The sequence below is a fragment of the Lissotriton helveticus genome, chromosome 8 (genome assembly GCF_964261635.1).
Source record: "Lissotriton helveticus chromosome 8, aLisHel1.1, whole genome shotgun sequence".
NCBI classification, from domain to species: Eukaryota; Metazoa; Chordata; class Amphibia; order Caudata; family Salamandridae; genus Lissotriton; species Lissotriton helveticus.
The window spans coordinates 1,704,057,471-1,704,071,092 of NC_136069.1; the positions used below are offsets into that span (position 1 = coordinate 1,704,057,471).

The 13,622-nt window shown below is 44.2% G+C and overlaps 1 protein-coding gene across 1 annotated transcript in view; it reads right to left on the reverse strand.

Annotated features, from left to right (window-relative positions):
* The window catches only part of LOC144772151 (pepsin A-like), a 54,839-nt gene that overhangs the window by 32,090 nt on the left and 9,127 nt on the right, over positions 1-13,622 (reverse strand). The window contains exons 4-5 of the mRNA XM_078656299.1: positions 6,219-6,337; positions 2,695-2,891 (exon numbers count right to left, since the gene is read on the reverse strand). Of these exons, the coding sequence (XP_078512425.1) occupies positions 2,695-2,891; positions 6,219-6,337 (316 nt within the window). The remainder of the gene's footprint in view (positions 1-2,694; positions 2,892-6,218; positions 6,338-13,622) is intronic.

Consider the following 13,622-nt stretch of genomic DNA (forward strand, 5'->3'; position numbering starts at 1 on the left):
AGCAGCTTTTCACCCATTGGGACTTGTGCTCAACTGGCTAGTGGGATTGTGGAAGATGACAGGCCCAAATGTTAACTACTTCTCCCTGTGACAGAGCAGGCTTCTTTGAAGGTAATTAAGTACCTTTGCACTGCCCAGATGGTCAGCCAGAGAAACAGAACACCTCCACACACCCAAGGCTTTATTTCTGAGCCCTGGGACCATGTTCATCCTTCATCAAACATCTGTTCAGCCCATGGGTGATAGCTGGAAGACCAAGCAAATGGGTGTCTAGAGACTTTAGGCAGGTAAATGCTAACTTTCTAAAGTTTTAAAATATTTATTATAAATCAGACTTCACCTATTAATTGGGCTTGTAATACATAATTGTAAAAACATGAACCTTGTTGCCCTTTCCTAGGCACAGATAACATTACTACATTTAATATTGCATCTTAATGCTTTCCAGTGGAACAGCCAACCCTGCCACAGTGAAAATAGCCTTTAGGGCTCTTTCGCTGTAAGGACATGTTTAACATTCCTACTTTCAAATACCATGCACCATGCCTTACGGAAAGTAAGGCCTACATAGTAATAACTTACTAATATTTATATGGATTGTGTAGGCCTTTCAAAAGGGGTTATTTTGGCATGTTGAATTTGCAGGCAGTTGAAACCTGGACAGCCAGCCCATTTTTGAGAGGTCTGCGGTCATGTTTATATTTTCACTGTAGTGAACGGCACAATAGGTGCTGCAGTCCACCGGTGACATTTATCTTACAGGCCCCGGTTGCATCCTGGTTTTGTATGCTAAGGACTTGTAGGTAGTTAAACATACTAATCGAGGGATGCCAATTTCTTCATGTTGAGGGGGAGTGGAGCACAACACTTTACCTCAGGTTAGCAGGGGTAAAGTGCACAGAGTTCTACGGCCAAGAAAAACTGGTAGGGCAAAATCCTGAGGAAATACTGTGCAAATGATGGTCATTTCCAAGAGCCATGCAGGAGGTTGTAACCATTATTCTAATACTAGAGTTGAACATTAACTGTTTTAACAAACATCTTGCTGATGAACACTAGGTGAGGGATGGGATAGTAGATGGGGGGTCATCGGGTCCAGTGTAGGATTCCTTTATGAGTCTTGAGAGCATCTGCGAAGATACCTGGAGTGAGGGAGGCATTGACAATGGTGACCAAAGGTGAGGCAGCATCTCCAGAGACAGCTTTGATGAAGGATGAGGGTACGATATAATTTTCATAAGAAGTTGCTCTGAGACATTGAGTATATCAGTGTAAAGTGCAACATAGAGCGCTTTGAAGGTTGACCAGTGTGAGGGACAGATGTAAGAGTTGAATCAGGCTTGGTGTCATTGATGTGCTGTTGGATCTTTTGTACTTTGCACTGGAGGATAGGTTGATGGCATTCCACTTTTCGATGGAGTGGTGAATAGGTGGGTCCAGCAGGGGGTTTATCAATGCTTGATTGTCTTGAAAAGAGTTCTGCTTCTGTTCGTGGCTTCAGTGATGGTGGTGGCATAGTACCATGCTTTGGCAGATGCGATGAGCCATCTGTGTGTGCACGGAGGGACTTTAGTACCATGAGGTCATCAGAAAGTACGCCTTTCCTCCATTTTCTTTTTTGTCTGCAGATAGATCATTTATTGCCAGCAAGGTGTTTATAGTATCACGGAGCTGAAGGCTCTGACTTGCACTTGTGGGTTTTTAATTGGGGGTTTGGATGTTCAGAGTTTTACAAAAAAGTGTTGAAGTTGTTTAGACGGGTGGTGGCCCCAGACACTGAGGAGTGAGAGATGAGTTCGCATATTAGCTGGATATGTCTTTGAAGGATCAGAAAGTTTGATCTTATCTTTTGTATTGACCTACGTTTGTTGGTAGGATGTTGACAATAGAAAGAGGCATGGCAAAGTGGTCAGTCCAACTCAGGGATAAGGGAAGTTTGCATTGGAATATTGGTGATATTGAGAAGACGAGGTTGAGGATATAGTGTTTGAGTCGTTGGTTGTGTAAAATGCAGCACCACATTTAGTACGTCAATCAGGCTGAAGAGGGTGCCTCTTGTTTGCTTTGAGCGTGTGTTGTCTGGTAGGTGATACCAGCATGTTGGATGGGTGAGGTGGTGAATTGATGTGAGAATTTATCCATGAAGGCCTTGTTCTGCTTGGGATGCCTGAAGGTGAGATGGAAGGTGGAGTTTTCAGTTGCAGAGAGTGGGAAATGACATAGCAGCAGCTCCATGTATCTGTGCGTCACTTACTAGCCGAGGGTGGAGAACTAGGATGACTAATGAATGACAGCAAAGCCTCTTTCCTTCTTAAGTGTACAGTGCACATGATGGATGATGTAGCCTGTGGGAAGAAGGACGCGGAAGGATGTGAGATCGAACCATGCTTCTGAAGAGGGTCTCTATCTTGTGAGAGGTGATGAGGTCTGTGATATTTGCTCTCTGGAGTACTGTAGAGGGAGCATTAACAAGCATGAGTTGAAGTGTGTGTTCTGTAGTTTGAGGGTGTGTCATAGTTAGTGAGATGTGTATGAGGTAGGTTCATTGTGTTATGGAAATGCTCTTTAAGTATTTGGGTGGTTTTGGTATATGTTTGATAGTGCGACTTCGTAATGAGGGCTGCAGGATAAGACACATGATTGACATCTTACTCTGTTCAACCTTTTCTTATTACCATAGGAAACGTCACCTACCTGCTCAGGTAGATAGAGAAAAGGTCATCGGGGATCAAACCCTGCTTCCACATGTTGTCGTATACTGTGGTCGTTCCATCACCAAACATATCGGGATATGACAGTCCCAGGATGCCATCAAAAGGAAAATTGGCAAAGACGTTGTCTTCAGCAGAGGTCAAAGTAAAGGCCTGGTTGGTGACCACAAGAGTTCCAATCTCAAAGGAGAAAGAAATCAGAAAATGTTCAGACTTATCTTTGTAATTTAATATGTGAATACCTTCATTAAAGAAAAGAAAAAGCAGGTACATGAAATGTAACCTAGTGAGTAAGACAGGACATCCCTTCTAACACACCGCTTGATAAACCCCCAAAGAGCAATCAAAAGAGACACTCTGCCTGAAAATTCTTTATGAAGTGCTATAGGTCACTGATATAGACAAAAAGGAGTCCTGAACAGGGTACCCATCCTAATTATAATAAGGAATACTTGTGAGTTAGGGATATCATATTTATTTAGATTTTCTGGTCAACATAGTAAGAAAAACATAAAAGACAATACATTTCCACAAACTCTACAATCATCCTAACCCACACAAACACAATATTTGAAAAAAACAGTCAAACACTCACTCAAACATACTCAAACGTTCCGTCAGATAACAATGCAATAAATGGTGCCTTACACAATCAATTAATCCAAGAAAAGATTCACAACAATAGAAAAATCAGATAGTCTAGGGTGATAAGGAAAATCCAAGATCAGTTGGTTGTCACTGTAAAGCACTGATACAGTCCATAGTCTGATTTTTTATCCAAGGGGGAGATGCCAACAAGGGAGGCACAAGGGCTCCAGCGCCAATGCGCGTTTCGGTGTCAGACCCACATTTGGGTCACACCTTCGTCAGGGCGACAGGTTCGAGTGCAAGCAAAGGAAATATGAAGCACCTGGGTTAGATTTCCAGAGCGACTGCCCAAGTCTTTGAAGGGCAGACAGAGAGATTACGCAAATTAATACATAATGCATGAAGGGCTCCAAAATAAGGCCAGCATGTGACTGTCCAGAGGATAATGGGCTCAGCCGAATCTTCAGGAAGAGAGATGCATAATGCGGAACAAAGTTCTAAGTGATATGAGGCATTAAGGGAAAGTGCTTGGCGTCTCGGATATGTACAAGCCGCGATCCTGCTCGGATGTTTTTTTAAGCGTCTGATCCACCTCTCAAGTATTAACGCATATTTGCTTTGGACATTACCTTTATGCCGCTTATCGCTTAGAACTTTGTTCAGCGTTATGCATCTCTCTTCATAAAGATTCAGCAGAGTGTCTCTTTTGATGGCTCTTTGATTGTTCCCCTGCTCTCTCTGCCTCATATCTGCCTCGGGGGCCCCCTTGTTTGAGTGGTTGATGAAACCCCCAGCCATGAGGCATCCAGACATTGAAAACAGGAATCCTTGATCCCATCCCCTTCGCTAACTTGGGTCAGGCATAAGAAGGCAGAAAGGTAGATGTTGCCAAGGGTCAGGTTGTTTTGAGATTAGGAGTCTCCTTCTAGAACATTAAAGGGTAAACATATTCTCAGTGAGGTCTCCATTGTCTATTGTCTATTTCAGGATTTACATTTTTTCAAGAAAGTTCGCTAAGAATTCATGAGGACAAAGGAAGGAAACAGCGTTGGGTGACTCCTGAATGACCCAGGTGTCTTTGGAGAGGTTATCTGCATGTAATAGACAATGGTTAGGATTGGTTTCATGAATTACAGAGGTGAGGACAAGTAAAGGCATCACAGGTATTACACCCATCTGCAAACACCTGAGGCGAGAAATCTATGTTGGAGATAATTAATTTGCAAAGGAAGGAACTTCTCTACTCTGACACCAGCAGAAAGAATTAGGTTGAAGCATCAAATGAAGATGCAATGGAAGCAGTTATTATGGATCACAAAATAGGATTGCAACAATTCAGTAGAAATTAGGAATTCAGTCTCAATAGAATTGATGAATTATAAAAATAAAGTGTATTATGATTTGCGAGAGCCTCAAACCCCCCTGTGGCGGATCTAGTAATGACGTTCCAGTGTGTCCTGGTTGAGGAGTGATCCCATCACTTTATCATGGGCTGTGATTATCTGCTGCAGACTGCTACACTCATGTAAATTCTGCCTCAATTTATATACCTCTGCTGCTTGGGGGCACAAAAACCCAAAGCCTGCTTCTACTTTTAATATAGTGAAAATAATATATGCTTGTTAATAAACACAATGGGGCTGATATACAAGCCTCTTGCGCCACTTTTGCCTCATTTTTAACATGAGAAAAGTGACATACAGGTGGCGCAAGGGGCTTGTAAATAAGCCCCAATATTGAGGGGCATGTTTACAAGAAAGTGAAGCATCTGTAGAGATGCATCACTTTTCCTGCGCCACCCTGAGAAACCTTTGCACCACTACACTGCGTCTCTCCTTATGTCTGTTTCAAGCAGGCGTAAGGTTTTGACGCGGTGGCATCCTAGAAGTGACGCAGTGGAATCTGTAGATTACACTGCGTTACTTTTACGAAGCTTTCCAGCATGGGAACGCCCACCCTGCATTCATTATCCAAGGTGCAGGTATAATGTGACGCAGGGCTTTACAACGTGACTCATCTCCCTAGATGCACTACGTTTTAAATTGCCCACATATTTTAAGCCGAACAAGTATGTTCATCTGTGCTAATGTGTGATTTCTGGGATCTATGCCCTGGTGGAACCTATAGAAACAGTTGCTAGAGGGAGCGTGTTAAGATCATTAAATCTGCATTATCCGGCTTGTGCCACCACACCTACAGCCGAATGTTTTTTTGTCTCTGTTCTCTTCTGTTAGAACATATCGGCACCTACTATGGGTACAAGCCTCAGCTTGTGCACTCTAAGATTACCCTGATGGCTTTCAATCACCTCTCCAGTCAGCTTAAAGGTTCATTTTGAAGGTGGCCCTTTGAAGAGCCAAACCAGGTCCATCCCTTTATCTTCACATTGGACTCTGAGGCACTGTAGCAGGAGAGTTACCAAATATGACAGGCAAAAGAGTCAGTGTACCCTGGCTTTCATCTTCCTGGTGGACATTTTCTCAAAGTAGCCGCTATCATCAAGTAGATCGTATCGATTTATCAGGCAATAGCAGTTAGTTTGCTGACCTTGTAAAGCAGGGACTAGGGGCCATATTTACAAGGAAGTAACACAGCACTGTGCCGCAAGCCATTTGGCTGTGCTGTTCTGTGTTACTTTCAAAGCAGAGGGATGCGTCACATGTACATTAATTTGACATTTCTCGGAGATCTCCCCTGCGCTGGCGCACATTTGGATGCCATGCGCCATCCCAGACACCTTTGCACCATGGTTCAAGTGTGCCGGCGTTGCAAGGATGATGTTTTTGTGTAGGAAGGGACACCTTCCTTAATAAAAAACAAACAGCCCTAGTGATACCCTGGTTTCTGTTCTCTGTCTCATGTGTATCTCAAACATGGTCAAAGTCTGCAAAACTCATGCACATTCTCCAGTCCACTTACCTGGACAGTGTCATTGGCCAGGACTCCGGACACGCTTCCCATGCCATAAGGAAGGACACTCTGTACATTGTTAGACTTGAATGTTGAAGAACTGGCTGAATCGAAACGCCAGTGATTGTCTGCGGATACACAAGTGTTTAATGCTTAACGACATGGAAGATAAGATCACGTATCAGCTAAGAACATTTGAATTATACCACAATTGACCATTTGCCACGCTCTCTTTCAATGGAAAGGTGCTGGGGCTCTCACTCCAGCTCATGCCTCCCATTGGTGGTCTTCATTCTCTTTTGTGAAACCTTGACTGAGTCCCTGCTTTGAACCGATGGCTGAGATCAGTTTTTGTTCTCCAGCTCTAGTGCACCATTGTGAAAAGCTCAACCCTTACCCCTAGTGAAACTGTGCTGGTAACAAGAGAGTGAACTGGCAAACATTAAAAATGATGGAATCTACTTAGAAACACAACCTAGACTGACTTTTTGTCATGGAAACATGGCTTAAGAAGCCGTCTGGGCATCGTCCATGCCCTCCTCCCTGGAATTAGAATTTTTTTTATTTATTTATTTAAAACATTTGTATAGCGCAGCTGTCGCCTTACAGGCATCCTGGCGCTGAGATATCACCAGAGGGGGGGAAGCACGGGGAAGAACAAGCAGTGCGTTGACCATCGAGTTAACACTTTGGAAACAGCCAAGTTTTGACCCGTTTCCTAAAAGGAAGGAGTTCTTTCGTTTGACGGATGTCTTGGGGCATACTGTTCCAGAGTTTAGCGGCCGCAACTCCGAAAGATCTGCCTCCGGTCCTAACTTTTTAAAATCTCGGCACTTTTACAAGACATGCCGTTGTAGAACGAAGTGCTCTGGATGGGGAATACCAGTCAAACATGGCTTGCAGAGATCTGAGCCCAGATCCATGCATGGCTTTGAAGACGAGGCAGAGGGATTTAAAGGCCACTCATTGTTTCAACGGGAGCCAATGGAGTTCGGCCATCGCCGCTGTGGCCGAGGATCTCCTAGGCCAGCCAAGAGCCAGTTTAGCAGTGGAAGATTGTACTCCTTGGAGTCTGTCTAGCAGCAGGGCTGGAGACTCGAGTAGCAGCGCATTGCAGTAGTCGAGGCGACTTAGAATAGTACACCTCACTATTAAAGCCCGGGCCTGTAAGTGAAGTAGTGGCAAGATCTTACGTAAGGACTGAATGAGGGCCGAACAGGTGGACACTGTTTTCACAACCTGGGCTTCCATGCTTAGTTTGTTGTCCATCATAAGACGCAGATTGCGAACAGTGGTAACCGGCTGAGATTTTTCCGAGGATTCTGGGGGCCAAAAATCCACTGGGAAAGGGCGAGGGATTCGACTTCCGGCCCAGAAACAAAACCTCAGTTTTGGAGGCGTTAAACTGTAGTGAGTTGTTATGTAGCCAGCCAGCCATGTCTCGTAGACACTCATGAAAGGATTCCAAAGGAATCGATTCCTCACCCTCCCAGGATAGGATGAGTTGAGTGTCGTCTGCGTAATTGATGGCCTTTAGCCTGTAAGACTTTATCAACGTGATCAATGGTTTTAGATAAACGTTAAATAAAATCGGGCTGATGGACGAGCCTTGAGGCACCCCATGAGACACCGGGGAGAAGGCAGATTGAAACGGAGGAAGGGATACAGCCTGCTTCCTATTCCGTAGGAAGGAGCAAAACCAGTGCAAGGCAGTGCCCCCCACCCCAGCCTCCCTCAGTCTCTCCAATAGAATCCCATGATCTACCGTATCAAATGCGGCAGACAGGTCCATCAGAATCAGAGCTACTGCCTGACACCTGTCTGCACGCATTCGAAGGTCCTCCATAGCAGTAAGTAGGGCAGTTTCGGTACCGTGGGCTGGGCGGAAGCCGAATTGTATTTCATCCAGAAATCGATGCTGCTCCAAATGTTTGGAGAGACATGAGCTCACCCAACGTTCCGCAATTTTTGCAGGGAACGGTAGCAAGGAGATGGGTCTATAGTTCTGTAGGCACTCTGGGTTTAAAGAAGGTTTTTTTAGCAGTGGAGAAACAAGAGCCTGTTTCCAAGAAGCAGGAATAGTGCCACTAAGCAGGGATTGATTACAAATCCTGCGTAGAGTAGGAAAGAGTTCCTCTCCGGAAGCTTTCCAGATATTATGGGGGATAGGATCCAGAGGCGATCCAGATGAGATACCACGAGCCATTCTGTCGAAGTCCGCCTCTGTAATAGGAGGAAGCTCCAGCAGACAGTCCACAGGTTGCCATCCTGGGTTCCCGGCACCAATGTCTATATCCCCTTCCCCCAAAGAAGGGGGGCAGAACAGAGTAGGGGAGGTGCTCAAGTTGCGAATGATGACTTCTATTTTTTCCTTGAAAAACAGAGCAAGATTGTCGCAAAGGGCCTGTGTGGGGAGGGTCGATTTTTTTGAGCAGTCAGGGTGAGTAAGATTGTTCAGAATCTGAAAAAGGCTTTTGGAGCTATTTGCAGCGGTGCAGGTTGTGGAACAGAAATAATCAGATTTAGATTTCTGAATCAAGGCTTTATATTCGGAGAGTTTAGTTTTCCAGAGCAGTCTGCTGGCATCGGAATAACCCTGCTTTCGCTTCCTTTCTGCCTGTTTACAGGCAAGTTTAAGAGCCTTTAGAGAGTCATTAAACCACGGAGACGACACTCTGCCCTTATGCTTGCATGTTTTAGGTGGAGCAATAGAGTCAACCCTCTTGGTAATCCTGAGACATAAGGCCTCGTAGTTGTCATCGACTTGACGGTTCGGGGAAAAGCTGTCATCCACCTTGAACACAGCATCCGTAGTTCTTAGCCTCTCGAGCGCTCTCCAGTCTCTGTACTTAAATTCAGAGGAAGTGCCATGTACCGGCGTTCTAACCCCCTTGCTGTTAATATAGAATTTAAGAAGGGAATGATCAGTCCAGCCCATGGGCAAGATTTCACCCAGGTGTACTAGCTGTGGGACTGAGAAGATAAGGTCAAGCCGATGCCCTGCTCTATGAGTGGATTCCCTAACTAATTGATGGAGACCCACACTTTCACAGGAAAGCAAAAGATTATGCAGCCCAGTATCTAAGGTGCCATTCGGCCTTAGATTAAAGTCGCCAAAGATAATCAGTTTATTGTGGGATGTTGCCATGTTGGAAAAGGTATCGAGTAGCGATTTTTGTTGCTGGTTGCTGAAGGTCCCCGGTGGTCTATAGCAGATGACCACCGTAAAAGTAGCCCCAGAATGACTGTTAATAGAGAGGCCATATCTAGAATCTTGATATGCCAAGACATAGACAAGATAGACGTGAATCACGAGAGAAGGGTCACTATAATAAATCACATTACGCTCAAATGCTCTACATTCAGACTTACATGTCCTAAAGGTGCGGAAAGTCTTGGCTTCTGCTCACAAGTTGAATGTTCAGCCTCCTTCTCTGGATCTTTGATCTGTCGCCCACCAGTTCCAAATCTACGCTTCTTAGACACCTAAGCCCTCCCACTCTTAGATATTTGAACTTCACCCTACTCGGGGATCTTACCCTTCATTTAGACTGTAATAACGAACGCAGAGTTATACATTTCTTAGATACCTTAGAGATCCTGGGACTAGATCAGTGGGTATCTCCCTCCACACCTTGTGCTGGACAAACGCCTAATGGGATTTTCTCAAACCTTGGTACTCTTAAGGTTAACTCTCCAGTTACCTTATCATGGCCAGACCACAATTAAATCCCCTCTGAGATAAGACGTCAGAGCACTAATACCCATTTGGGACCCAATTCGGTCATCCCCAAAACTGTGCATAAATGGAATGAAATGCAAGCTGATCCGGACCTCGGCACTGACGCACTTGATCCAAGGCCCATCCTATCAAGGACTCCAACATTAGACACACAGCACTTTAACTCCTGGATGTCTACGCTTAATCATACCTTTGTCCCTCCAGTCCCTTCAAAACAGAAATTAACTACCAAAGTCTCACCCGTTTGTATACACAAAAGCTGACAGAGTTGCATCTGCATTGTAGACAGCTAGAGTGTAGATGGCGAAGAGGTTGTAAATTAGAGGAGCTAATACAATGCAGAATGGCTCTCAAAGCCTACCATCAACAAATTAAAGTAGAAAAGAAAGTCCACTATACTAACTACTTACGCTTGACTCAAAAACTATTTTGAAAATTGTGAAATCATTTACACACCCTAAAATAATTGAACATGATATCCCCCATCACAGACCCTCTGTAATCAAATTGCTAATTTTTTTTCAAAGAAAATAAAAAATGTAAAAACTGATTTTAGGATGATATCCCCTTCAGAATCCCAGAATGATAGACTGATTCTTCGATCAGTTTACACCATTAGCGTGGAACACTCACGCCAAGCAATTCTCGCTTGCAAGGCAGGATTCCCCTTTGACCCCTGCCCCATGGAGGTACTACACACTATTATAGAGATTGTCAACCCAGTCATTAATCAAATAATACATTCCTCACTCTGCTTTGCAGAAGTGCCCTCGGACCTGGAAAATCGCAGCAGTCAAACCCCTGCAAAAAACCATGTAACCAATCCTACTACCCTCTCTAACATCCGACCCATTTTCCTACTTCCTTGCCTCAGTAAAGTGACTGAGAAATTAGGCGATAATCAACTGACTTCTTTCTTAGAAGAGGCTAATATTCTGCATCCGAGCCAATTGGGTTTCTACGGATTATGCACTATTACACACTATGGAGACCCTCAAATTTGCCTTGGATGACGGAAATATACAGTGCTGATTCTATTAGATTTATTATCCGCATTTCATGCCGTCTCCCATGACATGCTGGTGTACCGTCTGAAGACCTGCGGCATTTTCCACCTGGCCCAGCCTGGCTGAAGTCATTCCTTACCAACCAGAGGCGAGGAGTCACTCTGGGACACTACCAGTCAACAGAGAATCGTTTGCATTCTGGTGTCCTGCAGGATTCCTACCCCAAGTCCAGGGCTGTTTAAGTATACATGGCTCCCCTTATATAATCTATATCATCTTTTAATATTGAAAACATCTCTCATGCTGATAATACTCAATTAATTCTAGTGTTAGACACACTCTCTACCAATGTAGAAGGATTGTCTAACTATGTCTCACAGAGGTCTTTCACTGGATGCATTGTAATCACCTGAGATGTAATACCCAAACACTGAGATCATGCTACTAGGAAAGTCCAACATTTTCCTTCCTAGCTCATGGTGGCCCAAGGATACTCCTCCCCTCTAACACGATGGATGTAGTCAAGAACCTTGGAAGTAGTTCTTTGTATTACTCCTGTGTATGGCGAGAAAGACTGGGGCAGTGGCCCTAATTACTTCTAGACTGGACTACTGTAATAGCCTGTAAGCAGGCATAAACAAGTCCATCCTAAAAAAACTTCAGACAGTCGATCATGCAGCAGCATGCCTTACCAAGCCGTCCTCTGCCTCAGTAGCCCTAAAGTTACTTCACTGGTTACCCGTCCATAAACAAGTGCTATTTAAGATCTTGGTAATGACCTTTAGAGCTTATAGAGCATCAGGAGCTAAATACCTAATGGCTAGGTTTATGCCTTATGGGACGACACGCCTCCTTAGATCCTCATCAGCAAATCTTCTTAAACCTCCACCTTCCAGATGCAATACAAAGGGGAGGAATCGATAGCCGTTCTCGGTGCCAAAGCCTGGAATCTACTCCCTGGCCACCCCGCGATTCATTTATTAAGACTAATCTTCAGGAAATCCCTAAAACATGGAGTTTTGGAGCCACAGACTCCCTGTGCCTTTCACTTCTCTGAGCTCTGCATTATCTTTCTGAGCATTCTATAGTATCCCGCTTGCCGCCATGATGCTCCCTTGGAGTGATAGTCGCGCATTACAAATATTATATCAATACATACAAAGCATCCACCATCTCTTGAACTCCAGCTGTGAACACAGGCTCTAAGCCTACGAGGAAGCATCTCCCTGTCTCTACTGACAAATAAAGGTGTGTTTGTGTAGAAGGAATTGAAGCCACAAGATATCTTGAATGCACCAGAAAGAGGCAAGAGAGCTTTGCAGCCATAAACCAACCCCCTCCAAACTTTGGGGATGGGACATGGGGTAAGGGACAGCTTTGAGAAAGGCACCGAATGGTGCTTAAAATAACCAATCTGGTAATGCCTTTTTCCTGGCTGTGCCTGTAACCTTGTACAGAGTTTGATCACCATAGCTGTGGAAGCCAGTCTCCTGATTTTGCACTAACCACAGTGTAGTAGTAAGTAGAGTTTATGGAATTATTCAAATATTACAATATATTTTATTTTATTGAAATCCATATAACAAAAAGTTTTTTTATCCATACATACGTCCATAAAATTCATGCAATATGTCAAATTATACAGAATTGTTAAATATCACTGATTAGCCAGAGATCATTAAATACTAAAATCAATAAAAGATAGACAATATAAACATTTAAGTTGGAATTCGAAAAATGAAATGCATAATGTACTGTAATAGGATTCAGGGTGCAAGGGTGGTGCAAATGCTGATAACTGTGTAGAGCAGGAGAAGGAAGGCAGTCAGGAGTGTTGAAAGTTTGCACCACTGAGGCCTGATTACAATCCTGAAGGATGGGTTACTCTGTCACAACGGTAACTGATATTCCAAACGCCAAAATATGAATCCCATCCGCTTGGCTATCCATCACCGTTGTGATGCTGTAACCCATCCGCCAAGATTGTAATCAGGCCACTAAGTCAAGAAACTGTGCACTAAGCTGGATGCACACAGTCACCAAGGACTGAGGTGAGGCGTGGTCATAATGTTACCATTCAAACAAAGTCATACATTTGGTATTCTCTTGAACTTTGGTGCTTGTTTGCGGCCATCACACTTTGTTCTCTACCTCTTACTCTCGCTACGTCTTTTTTATCTTTTTCTTTCTCAAGCCCAATCTTTCTATGCCTCTATTTGTCTCTGTCTCCCTCGCTGATCCCCCTCTCTCTTTGCAGGAATGAACCATATGTAACATTATAATGCACATTCCTGTCCTTTCCTAGTGCTGGCTCACTCTTGGCTGCCTATCGTCAATGCAGACACACTGGCGTCATGGTTCAACGGTGCCTGCGTTGAGGGCAGGGACATCTTTCGGCACAAAAATAATCCGCACAAGCATTTTCCTCTTTTGATATGTGCTGCAGAAGGAAGCACAGGTAGAAAGAGGGAGACATAAGGAGAAATAAATATATGTCTCCCTGCTATGCCTTAACAGGGGAGGTATAAAATGTGGAGCATTCCCAGGTCTACCACTGATTGTAAATCTGGAAATGCAGCAAAATCCAAGGGTGGAGGCGTGTGAACACCCACGCTCCACCCATGGAGTGTCTCCCTGGGGCAGAGTAACGCCACGCAGAGATGT